This window comes from Notamacropus eugenii, chromosome 7 (assembly GCF_028372415.1).
Source record: "Notamacropus eugenii isolate mMacEug1 chromosome 7, mMacEug1.pri_v2, whole genome shotgun sequence".
NCBI classification, from domain to species: domain Eukaryota; kingdom Metazoa; phylum Chordata; class Mammalia; order Diprotodontia; family Macropodidae; genus Notamacropus; species Notamacropus eugenii.
In genome coordinates, this window is record NC_092878.1 from 1,625,001 (window position 1) to 1,641,100 (window position 16,100).

At 40.4% G+C, this 16,100-nt stretch overlaps 1 protein-coding gene across 1 annotated transcript in view; it reads right to left on the reverse strand.

Moving 5' to 3' along the window:
• The window catches only part of GLDN (gliomedin), an 83,346-nt gene extending 67,502 nt beyond the window's left edge, over nt 1-15,844 (reverse strand). Inside the window, exon 1 of the mRNA XM_072623262.1 lies at nt 15,372-15,844. Coding sequence (XP_072479363.1) covers nt 15,372-15,743 — 372 coding nt within the window. The 5' untranslated portion in view covers nt 15,744-15,844. The remainder of the gene's footprint in view (nt 1-15,371) is intronic.
• Nucleotides 15,845-16,100: the final 256 nt, after the last annotated feature.

Consider the following 16,100-nt stretch of genomic DNA (forward strand, 5'->3'; position numbering starts at 1 on the left):
TTTTTTATCTTCCTCACATGGTCGTGTCTATATTTTTCTGTTTACATATTGGAATCTTCCCGTAAAATCTCTGAGGGAAGGTACTATATTCATTTTGTCTATGCATCTCTAGCGTCTGATATGATGCTTTATATACAAGAAGTGCTGAATAAATGCTTGTGGGTTCAGAAGAGGGACAAGGATGGAGTCTGTGGGACATGGACATTTAGGGGAAGTGAGGAGAATCTGGAAAGGAGTGACCAGATGGATAGGAGAACTAGGAGAAAGAAGAGTCAATGAGTCCAAAAGAGGAAAAAGAATTCTGGAGGATTAAGGAGCGAAATAGCATAAAATGATTCAGAAAGATTCAAGAAGACAACACAAAAAAGTGAAACCAAAGGTCACAATTATAAGGACCAAGTCTCATCCCAGAGAACAGTTGAGAACATGCATCTCACTCCCTTCTTTGCAGAAGTGGGTAACTGTGGGTGCAGAATAGTGCATATACTGTCAGGTGTGGTCAACGTGTTCGCTTAATTTGCTGAACTGCTTTTTCATTTTTTTTTGTCCCTTGTTAAAAGAGACTGTATGGGGCAGTGCCTAGAGAGTTGGCCTCAAAGCTAGGAAGCTCTAGGTTCAAATCCAGTACCTGATACACACCAGCTATGTGACCCTGGGCAAGTCACTAAAATTCTCAGTGCCTCAGGCAACTCTCAGAGACTGTGAAGCTTCAAAGGAGACACTAACCTGCACTGGCTGAGGGAGTTTGTTCATGTGAGAATTCCTTCTACCAAAGAAATCATGAGTCCAATCTCTATCCCTATAAGGGATGCCTCACTTAATAAGGGAAGGGAGAAGGTTATATATGGAAATGGAGATGTAAACACAAACAAAACTATTCAATACAAATTAAAAAGGAAGGCAAAGGAGGACAAGGATGAAGAAATAAGAGGTCATCAACAACCTTGGAGAGATACTGTTTCAGAAGCTGCTAGGATCAGAAGCTGGGTTGCAAGGGGTTAAAGAATCAATGGATGCTGAGCACATGAAGGCAGGGAACCCAAGCTTCCTTAACATCTCAAGGGAATGGTGAGATCAAGGGAAGTTGTGGGCTTTGCTTGTTTTTTTTTTTTAGGTTGAGGAATTAGAGCCATGTTCTTTTAGGCAGCAAGAAAAGAAGCAATAGAATGGGGAAGACTGAAGGTGAGGTTAGAGTAATGTATGGGACAAGTTCGAGGAGGAATCACCAAGAGAAAGAAAGAAAGAAAGAAAGAAAGAAAGAAAGAAAGAAAGAAAGAAAGAAAGAAAGAAAGAAAGAAAGAAAGAAAGAAAAGAAAGAAAGAAAGAAAGAAAGAAAGAAAGAAGGAAGGAAGGAAGGAAGGAAGGAAGGAAGGAAGGAAGGAAGGAAGGAAGGAAGGAAGGAAGGAAGGGAGAAAGAAAGAAAGAAAGGAAGGAAGGAAGGAAGGAAGGAAGGAAGGAAGGAAGGAAGGAAGGGAAGGAAGAAAGAAAGAAAGAAAGAAAGAAAGAAAGAAAGAAAGAAAGAAAGAAAGAAAGAAAGAAGGAAAGGAAAGGAAAAGGAAAGAAAGAAAGAAAGAAAGAAGGAAAGAAGGAAAGGAAAGGAAAAGAAAAGAAAAGAAAAAGAAAGGAAGGAAGGAAGAAAAGAAAGAAAGAAAGGAAGGAAGATAGGAAGGAAGGAAAGAAGGAAGGAAGGAAGGAAGGAAGGAAGGAAGGAAGGAAGGAAGGAAGGAAGGAAGGAAGGAAGGAAGGAAGGAGGAAGGAAGGAAGGGAGATGGAGAGAGGAAGAGAGAGACAGGGAGAGGGAGGAAAGAAGGGAGAGAGAAAAGAAGGAAGAAAAAAAAGGAAGAATTTTAACATTATTGAGAGTTCAATTCCATTGAATTTTGGTTAGATCACAAGAACATCTGGTGGACCTGGTTAGCAAGATGATTTTTTCAGGATGTCTTGATGCCTTAAGACTCCAGGCTAGAAATCTGAAAGTAGATCACTGTTCATTTTTTTTAGCAAATATGTCTTTAACTGCTCCTTCTTCTCTAGGCCCACTGCCACCATTCTAATCTAGGACTGAATAGGGTTTAAAAATGTAAGATCATCTAGTCCAGTCTCCTCATTTTACAGATGAGCAAACTGCCATCTAGAGATCCTCCTGTCTATCCCCCAGTTTACCATCTGTGTCAACTTAACCTGGCTAGCCTCAGTTTCCTCATCTGTGAAATGCCATTGTTGTTAAAGATGGCCTTTAAAGTTCCTGTGGTGCTATGAACTCAGCCTCACCTCGTCATTCTTACACAGCAAGGAAGTAGGTCTAACAAAGCTGTGACTAGCTCAGGGTCCCATTTCTAGGGAGACGCCCAATTCAATGTTTCCACCGGGTTCTTGAGCAAGTCTGAGTGATATACGCCAGATTTCTCGAACAAAGGAAGTTTGATCATCTCTGGAAAAGCAGACAGTTGAAATTCTAGACCTGAGACTGAAGAACTAGATCCTGCACCCCATGATGGCCGCATCAGAGTAAAGCAGCCTATCATATGTGACCCAAACCACCTACCTGACTCTACTTAGCATTGGGAACAGAATTATCAACACTGACAAATTTCCACTTTGTATCTTACACATTCAAGCCTTCTTTAGATAAGAAAACTACCATTGGTATGGGGGAAAGGAAATGATTTAGAAGGTATAAAATTTGACGTTGAGCCTTATGAAGGGGCTCCCTGTTCAAAGATGGGAGGTGGGAGGTGAAACAGTAGCAGAAGGTACAGGCTTAGCTCAGGTGCCCCCACATATCATAGCCAGGGCCAGAAGAAGAGGCAGGTCCCACAGTTCTAGTCAGCAGTCATTTAGTTCACATGTGAATAAGAATCCTCTCTATAATGTGCTATGTAAGTGGTCTTCCAGCCTTCACTAGAATTCTTTAGCATACTAACAAATTATGTTGGTCTTGATTGTAATGGGAGACTGGCCAATAATGACCCAGTCCCATTAGCATGTGTAATATGCTTGAACTTGGACCAACCCATGTGGGGCCTGCTTCTGGGCATGTGTAATGGAGGATCCCTTCCCCCCATTTAAGAGCAGGTATCCTCTGACTGTTTCCTGTCAGCTTACCCTGTAGTGAGGAAAAATTTTACCATTGGCAGCTGAGTCCAAACTGAGTGTGTATACAAAAGATTGAAGCAGAGAATCTCTTACTCTCTCCTATGGTGGTTTTTAATTGAGGAAAAAGAAATTTGGAGGGTCTCCAAGTAAGGGAAAGAGGTAGCACCTGTGACTCAGAGCTACCTTATCTCTCTACACAGGCTCCAGGTGGATATGAACACATGGAGCCTCTGTTTCCTTTGTTTCTTGTGTTTACTATTTACTGATATTAGGTGGATGAATATCCAAGAGACAGAATGCACCAGTTTACAATCTTAGGAGCTTGGAAAGGCCAGGAGAACTATTAAATTTCCAGTAATTGGACTTGGTAGGAATTTGTCAGAGGCTAAAGCAGCCCCAAGTGGTGAGGAATCATCCCTGAGGGTACACCTGCTTGACCATGTCCATGAGGTAAAGAGCAAGGGAATGAATTCATCTATTGGCTACGCCACACCCAGAAGTGAACTTTCTGGGAACTCCTTGAAGGGAAAAAATGACTTGCAGGAGATGTTTTTGGGCAACCATTTAAAATTTTTGTTCTTTTTCCCCAGGGACCACATGGATATGCAGATGAGAGAATACGACTCTTGGTTTTGGTGTGGCAGAGATGTACTTTACTCCTTGGAAAACCTTATACCCCTTTATAAAAGTAACTGATGTTCATTTTGCCATTGATATGGGGAAAATGTTAACTCGTTAAGTGATATTGAAGGGAACCTACCAGATAGGAGTTAGTGAGAGATAGTCCTTGAAATCCCAACTCCTTGGGTTCCTACTGGAATCCCAAGGAGGTGTATTCAGCTGTCCTCTAGTGGCCCAGCTTCCCAGTGCCAGTGGAGATTGTGAAAATAAATCCAGAACCTACTTTACATACAAAGAAAGACGGTACATGCACATCTCTGAGACTGAAACAAAAATGTCCACTTTTCTCCCATAGGAAGGGAAAGGAAAGAGAATTAGAATCTACAAAGCACCTACTATGTTCCAGGAGTGGAGACACTTTTTACAATTATTATTTTATTTGATCCTTTCAACAACCTTGGGAGGTAGGTGCTATTATTATCCCCACTTTACAGAGAAGGAAACTGAGGCCAACAGAGATCAAGGGATTTTCCCAGGGTCATACAGATAGGATAAGGGTGGGTACTAATGTACTTACATATATCCTCTCCCTAGTTTGATATGTCTTTCTTCCTCCTTAAGTTTTTCCTTTCCATTTCTATGGTCTACTTCAATTGTTTGTACACAGTACAAACTTGGTAAACATATTAGTACTTTAAAAACATGGTAGTACTTTTGGAAAATGGGCCTTGTTTCCTCTGGAATTTTGAACCTTACTTTCATTTGTAAGTACTGGCTAAACAACAGTTTGTATGGAAAAAAATCTATGGGTTTTAGTGGATTATAAGCTTAAAATTAGTTGAAGGGGTGATGTGGAATAAAAAAAAATACTATTACTATAAGCTACTTTAAAAAGGCATTTTGCTATTCAGTTGTTTCAGTCACGTCCAGCTCTTCATGACCACATTTGGGGTTTTCTTGGCAAAGACACTGGAATGGTTTGCCATTTCCTTCTTCAGCTCATTTTACAAAAGAAGCAACTGAGGCAACCTGGGTAAAGTGAGCTGCCCAGGGTCACACAGCTAGTGTCTAAGGACAGATTTGAATTCAGGAAGATGAGTCTTCCTGACTCCAGGTCCTGCCCTCTATCTCCTGTGCCACTTAGTTGTTTCCATTAAAAACATAGGGTATCCAGAATATGGGACATGATAGTACCAATGTATAATGCAGGCAATTAGCTGGTGCTAATTGATAGAATGCCAGGCTAGAGTCAGGAAGACTCATCTTGCTGAGTTCAAATCCCACTTCAGATATTTATTAGCTATGAGACCCTGGGCAAGTCCCTTAACCCTGTTTGCTCCATTTCCTCATCTGTAAAATGAGCTGGAGAAAGAAATGGCAAACCATTCCAGTATCTTTTCCAAGAAAATCCCAAATGGAGTCACAAAGAGTCAGACACAACTGAAATAACTGAACAACACCGGTCTCAATGTATTCTGAAATGGTCAGGTCACATTTAGAACAATGTGTTCCACTCTGGGAATCATATTTTAAGAAGAATTAAGAACAAACTATAGCACACCAAGACCAGGGCGAGCAGGATTTCAAAAGACTTTGAAATCACATCATCCAAAGATCAGTCAAAGAAACTGGGAATGTTTAACCTATAGAGGAGGAAGCTTGAAGACCGTCACAAAGGCTATTCTACCCCAGTAGTAGAACTAAGAAATGAAAGCTGCAAAAGAGAGACTCAGCCCAACGTCAGGTGACACTTCCCAGAGATCAGAGCTACCCAAAATGGGCTGCCCTTGGGAAGCAGTGAGCGCCTTATTACTAACGATCTCCAAGTAACAGATGGCCACTTTTAAGAAAAAGTACAAAGTGTTCGTGTTTCGGGAAGAAACAAAGACCTTTGAAATCCCTTCCAGTTCTATGATTCTGTGAATCTGTGGGTCAGTGAAAAAGAATTTCACAAAGAGAAGCTAAACCAAGCTCCAAAGGGAACTAAACCCCCTAGAAGGTTCAATTAAATGAAACATGTTACTCTGTCACCAAGGTATAGCAAAACTCAATTTTGTTTAAATTGTATTGTGCTTGGTATGTGTGAGGGAGAAGACAATAAATGTGTAGCTATTTAAGAGAAACAGAATGTTAGAACCGTAGCAGGCTTGCAGCCAGAGGAGAGCGGTTATGCCTCTTTATTTTCTGAGTACTGAACAAGGTGAGAATTATCCTCGTCCTGGGTCCTCCTTGTGCCTCTGAGAAGACTTTTCTTTTTCTTTGTAGCAGCAGCAAGGATTTTCAAGTTTATACTATTAGGATGATTTTTCAGTCATCTCAGTCATATCTGACTCTTTGTGACTTTGGGGTTTTCTTGGCAAAGATACTAGAGCTGTTTGCTATTTCCTTCTCTTGCTCATTTTACAGAGCAAGATTAAGTGACTTGCCCAGGATCACACAGTTAGTAAGTGTCAGAGGCCAGATTTGAACTCAAGAAGATGAGTCTTTCTTATTCCAGGCACAGCGCTCTATCCACTGTGCCACCTATATGCCCTTTAATGATGACAGAATTCACATACTTGAGTTGACCTTGAGCTAATGTTTTAAAATATGGAGACACCCCTGTAATAGATATAAAAGGAAGGCATGGACGCAGTGAGACAAACAGACACAAAGATTAGGGGCTGCACACTGGCCTAGAGAGAGACCTGGGCTTCCACAAAGCCTGTCTAGGAGTACTCACACATATCCAGAGGCCAGAGTCAGACAGAGATATTATAGGAGAGATGGAGCCTTGAAGAGAAAGAAGAAATGTGTTTGGAATCTCAATGAGAGCATTTAGGAGATAGAGATACCCAGCTTCACACTCGGAGAGAGCCCAGAGGCTGTACCCCACACCGCTTGGCATCACCACAGGGAGGAGGGCACCACATACATTAAGAAATGGTTCTCTGAATTCTGAGAATTGTATAGGCGGATCAGACAGAAAGTAGGACCTACCTGCATAACATAACATCACACCCTCTAGAAAATTCGTTGCTCATTGAAGCCTATTAAGATCACGACTGCTACTCAATTTTGGTACTCTCTCAAAGGTCCTGGCCTGACAAACAAAGGGGCCTGTGATCCAACGGACAATGCTAGAGGCAAAAGGTTTAGAACAATGGATAGCAAAGACAGTGACAAGGAGAAAATTTGCCAGTTCAAGATCACCGTATTCACCACAGTGAACACCACAGTTGTTTTGAAGTTCAGTCTTTTTCTAGTCGCATCCGACTCTTTCTGACCCCATTTGAGGTTTGTTTGGTTTTTTTTGGCAAAGATACTGGAGTGGTTTGCCATTGCCTTCCCCAGCTCATTTTACTGACTAGGAAACTGAAACAAACAGGGTTAATTTGCTCACTTAGGGTGACACAGGTAGTGCCTGAGGCCACATTTGAACTCAAGAAGATGAGTCTTCCTGACTCCAGGACCAGTGCTCTGTTCACTTTGCCTCCTAGCTACCCTTATTCACCACAAGGAACTCCTAAAGAGCAGTTGCTTTTGGCCATCTCATCAGTACTCATCAGAATCAGCCTTTGCAGATTGTCCCTGTTTCTTTCCCCTTCAAGTCTCAGCTCAGGTGCTACCTCCTTTATGAAGCCTTCCCTCATTCTCTCTTTGGAAATGTTCCCTCCTTCCTCTTGATTCTTAGAGCACTTTGTCTAGACCTTCTTTGGTCTCACCATGTTATAGCCTGTATCTGTCTTACATGAGTATGTGTCTCAGCATCCAGTATAGACTGTCAGCTTCTTTAGAGGACCAACTATGCTGTTGCTCATCATTGATACCTAGCATAATGTTTTTAATATAGTAAGGACCTACTAATTGTTGAGTACAATTTTTGGACTGAGTTAACAGTTAATTTTTGTGTAATTGTCTGTATTTCAGTACTCCAGGGATCCATAATTTCTTTGGTGTAGATACTCACTTCATTGACATGAATCTTAGCCCACTCACCACTTAATAGACAGTCTTTGTGAGCTGTTATAGCTAACTATACATAGCGATAGTTGCCAACAACCCGATGATGAACTGTATGAACTTAGATTGTCTGGTCCTTGAAAAACCATTTCTGAAAACCAACTCCAATAATCTGTCAGAAGCTGTGCCCCACTGCCATAGCCTTCTATGTGTCACATCCATGCTTTGATGAAACACTAGAAGAGGATTTTAGTGTTTATAAGATAGATTTCATATATTAAAAATGAAACAACCATTAGACCATTGATTGAGATATGTCTGATAGCATGCCTCGGAGATGTCCTGTCATCATCATCATCTCTAATATTTTTGATCTGATCACAGACCACCTAACACAGAGACAAATGAGAGATAACATCTAGCATTTAAACACTTCTCCAGGGCTTGCAATTATCTCATTTAAGCTGCACAATAATTTTATGAGTAGCTGTTATTATTATAATCATTCCCATTGATTTAGAAGGAAACTAAGGCTCAAAAAAGGTTAGTTGATTTTTCCCAGGATTCCATTGCTAGCAACTGTCAGAGGTGGGTGTCAAACACAGACTCCCAGTCCAGTATTCTATCCTCTATACTAAGTAGCCTGTTTCACTGAGAACAAGATTGTGCGTGTGTATGTATGTGTATGTATACACACATGGATAAACACGTCTATACACATATACATACACACAAACACATACACACACATATATAATTAAGTGGTAATTCTGCAACTCTGAAAAGAAACATAAAAAGGCATTAGAGCACAGAGAGAACTTCTTTCCTTGGCTTCACTGTCCCATCTAAGGTCCCAAGTGTTCTGAAGAGAATACTGCAACAATGCCTTGGGCAGCTTCCAATCCTGTATTTTTAGCTCATTTTAAGAATCACTTGTCAACTGAAGGCCAGTGATAGAGTAGTCTGAAGATGGAAAGCTGCTGAAGGAACCTTTCAGAAACTGTTAAGAATAACATTTTATGTCCACATAGTGCCTTTCAACAAGGATCTTTAAATGAGATTTTAGGCAAAGCACAGTTAAGTAATATGTCTGATAACATACTGCAGAAAGTACAAGGTAAAACTCTACTTGAAAGCATTGTTAGTTCACATTGTCATATTCCTAAATATATGACATGATACTAATGTACCTGCAGGTGTTTATTGTAGTTAAAAATTTTGGGTAACATATGTGTGTGTGTGTGCGTGTGTGTGCGTGTGTGTGTGTGTGTGTGCTGCACTTTAGTGTTTGCAAAGTACTTAATGTACTTTATCTCATTTGACCCTCATAACAACCTTGTGAGGAAAGCAGCACAGGTATCCTAATTCTTATTTTATAGATGAGGAAAATGAAGCTTAGATAGATTTTATGACTTTCCAAGGGTCTTAATAAAATGTCTTGGGTAAGATTCAAACCCAGGAAAAAAAAGATCAAGGAAATCCAAGTTCAACACTCTATCACTTTTCCTCTCCCATGATACATTTTAGTATAACTACCACATTTCCTCCCAATTAACCTTTCTTTTTAAGTTATTATTGATATTTTTGATAGACAATGTTTTCAGATGATAGGTTGATGAATTTTAAAGCTAGGATAGACCTGAGAGATAGTCTAGTTCAAATTCCTCCTTTTGCAAATGAGGAAGCTAAGTCCCACAGAAGTAAAGTCATTTGACCGAGTTCCCACTAGTATGAAGCAAAATCTAGATTTGGATCCAGGTCTTTTGACTTGAAATACAATGTGTTCTCCATGTCCCCACAATTTTTGGCAGAATTAGCAACTCTATTCTAAATGTTTGTATCAGTCACAGGATTTGGGGAAAAAATTCCTTTTGACTACATTAAGCAGCAAAACAAATACTTTGGAGATGAACTTTTATTTTCTAGTATTCATAAGATGAGCCCTGCCCAGACGCAATCTCACCAACTAACAGAATCAGAATGAACTAAAATCACAAGCCCTAGGAATCTAGCTGGAAACAAAGAAAAGAGTTTGAGAGAGTAAAGATAATGCTAGTTGACATTTGGGAAGCACTTAACCTACAGCCTCTTTTGATCCTTACAACAGCTTTGCAAAGAAGGCAAAGTTTTATGCATAATATAAACAAGGAAATTTTATGGAGCCTTGTCGATTTTTTTTTCCAACTATCTTGAGAACATGTGACATGGAGCCCTTTGGAAGTCTTGTGAAGCCTATGGATCCCTTATCAGAATAATATTTTTAAATGCATAAAATAAAATATAGAAAGGAAAGCAATGATTGTATATTGAAATATAGTTATGAAAATATTTTTAAAAATCCATTCAAGAACTCCAGGATAAGAAACCTTTCTCTAGAATTTATTTCCTTTGTCTCTGTTCCTATCAATCAATATTACTAGTTCAGACTCCAATATTCTCATCTGGATAAGTGCAATAGACTTTGCTGGTTTGGGATTGTTTGTCTGATTTTATAATAAACTTCTAATTGGTCTTTGTATATCCATTCTCTCCTCACTTCAAATTGTAGTTCAGTTTCACCAAACAAATCTTTCTCCAACACCGATTCTTTCATGTCTCTCCCTTTCTCCAAAACTTACAAGTTGATCTTGTAACTTACAAAACTTACAAATTGATCTTCAGATCAATTTCAAACTCCTCATCTGGGTAGTCAAGGTTCCCTATAATCTTGTTCTACCATATTACTTATTTTGCATTATTCTTCAATGGTCCCTTGCATACCATAGACACTTCTTTTAACGTAGAATTAAACATGAACCTTTTATTCTAGACAAAATATATCACCTCACTGGGGAAGGGAATAAGCATTTATACAGTATGTACTATGTGTGCTATTACACAGTTACAAATATTACCTCATTTAACTACTCACAACAAACCTGGGAAATAGGTACTATTATCTTCACTTTACAGTTAAAGAAACTGATCCAGACATCCATGGAATGACTTGCTCATGGTTACACAGCTAGGAAGTTTCTGAGACCACATATCAACTCAGGTCTTTTTGACTCCAGGGCTCACTGCTCTATACACTACCAGCTACCCCTAGTCTATGAGCATACCTTTCTCATTATGATGCTTAGGCACATATCCATTTATTAAACTGCTTTAAATTTCACCCATTTAATTTTTTTTCTGTTAATCTTGATCATTAAGTCGACTTTATTTGCATGAGAGTAGATTTCTGGGATATCAACTCAGTTCTTGTTCAGTTTTCTTCACTTCTATTATAAAATCCATCTTATTATGCAGGTTTTTAAAATATAGTCTCCTTTTCCACTCATCCAAATTCCATGCCCCTTCCAGTCCCATTGCCATTTTTACTTCCTCTATGAATTCTTTCTGAATAATAACAGTTACCAAGGAATTTTCCTTTTTGGATGGACTATCACCTTTATTATCCATACCATACTACTTGCAACTTGGTCATGAGCTGCATGTTCTAGCTTTGTCTCATCTTCCAAACTGTCTGTATGTTCCTTAGATTCAGTATCATGCCTTAGACCTGATGGTATTATCCAACAGCATCTGGTGCTGGATGTATTAATCTGCCATAACTCTAAAATGCACAAAACCCACAAAATACTTTGAAAAGAAGGTTATTTGACCTTGTCGCTTTCACTCTTTTAAGGAAAGAAAATCATGACTTGAACTTTATTGAAGAAATAACCAAATACTTTTCCCATACTGCATGTATTTAAAATAGTTATTATACCCCTAAAGAACTACATAAAAACTTCTGATGGGTTGAAAAATACCCCCTTTGTAGCTTAATCTCAATCTAAAAGCTTGTCTTGTTTAGAATGATGTGACCTTTAGTCTGTAGATAAAATGCATGCAAATCAAGTCTTAATGTCAAATGAATTTGATCGTGGATTTGGGGGGAGGGGGTCAGGGCCAAGAAACAAGGAAAGCAGTCATTTTGTTTGTTTTTTTAAAGAGAAACTATATCAACTTTATGCTAAGTTGGTCTCCCACTTTTAAAGATCTTTTTTCCATTAGGAATGAATAAAATGCAAATAAGTGTACCACTATTTCTAGACAGGGTGACTGGAGTAGCAAAATCTGAATATTTTCATTTCCATGTCCCATCAGCCAGTGTGGGAGAGGGAACAGGGAGAAGACTGGAGCCAGCTCCTCCCACTGCCCCTAGACTGAGCTCAGCGTCTAAGGCTGTGGCAATGAGTGGGAGACTGATCTGGGTTATATTATTTTTGGTCAAAAGTAAGAAGTGATTACAAAGGAGGGAGACTGATTTGTCTGATGAGTCTAAGAAACTAGTTTTGAAGTCAATTTCCAAAAAGGAAGTAAAAAAGAAAAGTTCTACATGAAGGGAGAATGGTCTAGGTTTTAGTCTTGCCTGCTTCTGATGCTGATGGCCTAACTTTTATTATTTCCCATGTTATCCTTCTGAAGAGGAAAGCAAACATTTCATAAATTTATAGCTGGAAGGGAATTTAGAGGCCCTCTAGGAAAATCTCTTCATTTTTTTTCTTTTTTTTAAACTACCAACACACCTTTGGGAATGTTTTTTAATATACTTTTGAAATAAACTAATTCAGAAGTAGGAAAAATAGCTGTTTTGGCCAAGAAAATATGATTATCATACTCCAATGGATCTCTTGACTATGGTCAACACAATTTGCCGAAGGACAAGGCTATTATTTTCCAGGTGAGGAAAATGAGAATCCAAGAGGTTCAATGACCTGCCCAAGTTCACACAGGGAGAGTGTGTGGATAGGTATTGCAGGTAGAGCCAAGATTCATACGTACATCCTTACTCCAAATCTGGAGCCCTTTGGATTTTACCATAGTGACATGCTTGCCCAGACCCTGGTTCAGGATCGGAATTTTGACAGATACACATCACAAAATTTCTGCCATCACTTTAGCATTTTAGCATGCATATTTAACGCATAATGAATTTGACAAGTGTTGAGTGTTTATGAAGAGCGCTTCATTGTGCTAGGTGCTATAGAGATGAGGAAAGGCCAGAGCAACCATCTATTAGTCAAGAAAAAGATGAGGTCACAAGAAGCAAAAGAGAGAAAGGCAGAAAGAACTCAAAGGGAGAGAAGCACAGTGAAAGGAGAGTAAGAAAGAGATCAAAGAGAAGTAGAAGGGTTTCTATTTTGGAAAAGGCCTACTTTTATTCCTCTCCATTGTTTCAGGTATTGGCATAACCTCAACTACTATTGCTTTTAAGATTCAGAATGGAAGTTGCTGATATTTCATCACAATATCTTTATACCTCCATCACTACTTAGATTAATATACTTTTATCTTATGTTGCTAGGGTGGAACCTGGGGAACTCTTCTCTCTCTCTCTCTCTCTCATTTTCCCCTTCCCTCACACCCCCTCCCCCTTCTCTGCAAGTGCATGTGTGTGAAAAAGAGATAGACTAATAGAGATAGAAACAGAGAGAAAAGGGAGAGAAGAAGAAGAAGAACAGAGAGAGAGAGAGAGAGTCAGGGATAGAAGGGGAGAGAGAGAGAGAAAGAGACATGATCTTCTTTTCTGAGAAAAGTAGAGAGTGAAAGTGAGAAGAATTTCAGAGCATGGTCCAAGAGTAAATACATCACTTCCTGAAAACACACCATAGCCTCGTTAGTAATCAGGTATTCCTCCTCTGTTTCCATCCTGCTTTTTATGTGTGCCATAGCCTACAAGGGAGAACAAAGAGGCAAGTGTGGCTGGCATGGCATAACTGATTACTCTTGTAAAAAAATGCCAGATCTGACTTCATGAGTAGCCTCTTCTGTATTCAGGGAAGTTCCTTCATGTTCTATTAGAGGATAAAGCTCAATATATTATTGGAAGTAAAGTAATGCCTTTAGAAGTGATTTATCAATAAATTCTTGGAAACTGTTTAACAAGTTTGATGTTTTTGCTACCAGAATTCTTTCTAAACAAGTTGTTATGTTAGAGTGCCGCTGGCCTTAAGAGGCCGTTTGAACTTTAGGTTGGCAAAGGAAAGAATGACTTCCAGATTTACATGTTGCTCTGGTCTTTCCTCATGTCTGTAGCACCTAATGCATCATGATATAAGGAGATAGCTTTGATATATTTATTAAAAACAATTTCTACTAGATAGTATTCTTCTGTTGATTTAAGGTTGGAAGCATATGGGCAAACTAATCAAACAGACCATTAATATCAACTAGACCACTGAGGAAAAAAGCAGGTGAGACAAAGGATTTTCCTATTGGCATTAATTTTGCAGTAGAGGAAGAGCAAGGGGTAGGGGCTCAGAATTTAAATATATGATATTAGTTGAAAGCAAGGTTGGAATTGGAAGTTATCTACCTAAGGAGATCATCCAATCATGAGTTTTGCTTCCTTAAAAAATCTTGGGGCAATTTTAGTTTGTTAGACATTGAAATTCTGTATAATAATAGGACTTTAAGTGGTGACATCTCCACAGATCTTGTACTTAGAAGTACCTCCTACACCCCTTGAATTCAGATGCCGGAACTGAATTCCTTCTAATTATAAAGTGAAGTAAACCGACAGTAATTATAATTAATAATGAAATGAAATAGGAAAGGTCAATGCAATCTACAAGAAGTTGCTGGGTAATTATTAAATTAAAATCAGTAAAGTAGCCCACTAACTTACAATTGCAAAAATAATGTATTTTGAAAGGCTAAATAAATTTCTAAATTCTGAAAGGAAGATTTTAAGAAACTGTTCTATGTGTGTGCTGTAGAAAAAGCACTGGATTTGGAGTCAGAGGACCTGGGTTCGAATTTCTAACTCTATTATATTACCTGTGTGACCTTTGGCAAGTCACCACCCCTGTCTCTGCAGATGTAAAATGAGGGGGAGGGATGGAACAGATGACTTCTGAAGTCTCTTCTAGTTCTAAATCTGTGATCCTAAAATCTAAAATGAACTTTCTGTGGTTCATTTGAACCTCTCCAAAGCAATATATAAACCTGAAATGTAATCCTCCTAAATCCTTTGCCAACCTAAAGTTCAAATTTGACTCTCAAGAACATCTCAATCATTAGAATAACAATAACCAACCATCCACTTAAATCCCCCCGCATAAATTCCCCCAAGAGCTGTAAGCAGCAAGGCCCTGCCCTCTTTTTTCACGGGCAATATTGAGAGCACTTGTTTTTCTTTTCCCACCTAAATGAAAGTCAGACACTCTCACCAGCTGGCCCATGGCAAAGAGAATGTTTCTTATAGTAGGGCAGGAGAGAAATGGGGGGAAGAGGGGGGAGGAGAAGAGGCACTATTTTTTTTAAATCTTAGGAAATCTTGTACTTAAAAATCCAGAACTTCTTTGGAAGTGTAATCTCTTCTTGTGCCAGATACAGTTATATACCTTGAACCCAAAAAAGCTCGAATACCTAAGCAACGTTACAGATATATATGCAAACATTTTATATGCCGACATGGGCTCTCTGCAGAGATGAAGCTTCGAAAACTTTTAGGTAAGGGAAGTAGACAGTAGACACTCAAGGGTACGCCCCCACCCTGTCTGGGGAAAGGGGTCCAGGTGGCAACTAGGTTGGGTTAGTGTGGGCCCCCAAAGGCCCAAAGCTTTGTCCCAGAACTTGCAAACTTAAGAGTGTCTTCCCTCTCAATCTTCCCCCTTCCCGCCCACCCCAGAGTGGAGCGAGGGATGAGGGGGGATGCAGGGGACAGCGCCTACGCCTACCGGCACCATGGAATATGTCATCATCATGAGCATGTCCTGGTTCTCCGCCCGGATGTGTGACTGGGGTTCCCCAGCATGACTACGTTTGTTCCGCGCCGCCCCGGGGAGATCTGGCTCGGGATTGCCCGGGATGTTCTGAGGGGCTCGACGCAGCTCCTGTAGGAAGGTGCGGAGGGCGCTGTCCTCCCTCGCCTGCTGAAGCCTTTCTGCTTCCAGCTCCCGCAGCGCCTCGCTCAGTCTGCGCCCCTGGCACAGCGCGAAGACCGTACCCACCGCGTTGAGCGCGGAAAGCAACGCCACAGCGGCCAGGGCGCCACGCAGAGCCCAGCCGGTGTCCCCATTCCCCTTCTCTGTTTTGGGCATCCTCTCCATTTGGAGCCTCCGCCGGGCCTCAGGACGCGGCTGCGAGGTTCACGGCTGGAGGCCAAGTGCACCGAGCTCTGAGAACAGGGCGGGGGCAGGGCCGGGCCTTGGGGAAGCTCAGCCGGTTCTCCCCTAGTCGGGTTTATAACCTTCTGGAAAGCCGTGGGCTGGTGGCAGCTCTGTGAGTCACACTGCCCTTTGGCCAAGGGAGCAGGGCGGATTGGAGATGAGCAGCCCTGGCAAAGGAGAAACCCCTCGGAATGGATGACAAGCAGGAAAGGAAAGGCCAGTGGGAAGGGACAAGGGCAGAGCCAAGCTAGAGGCGTTGGGTGCAGAACGGCGGCACTAGATGAAGTTCCTGGGACC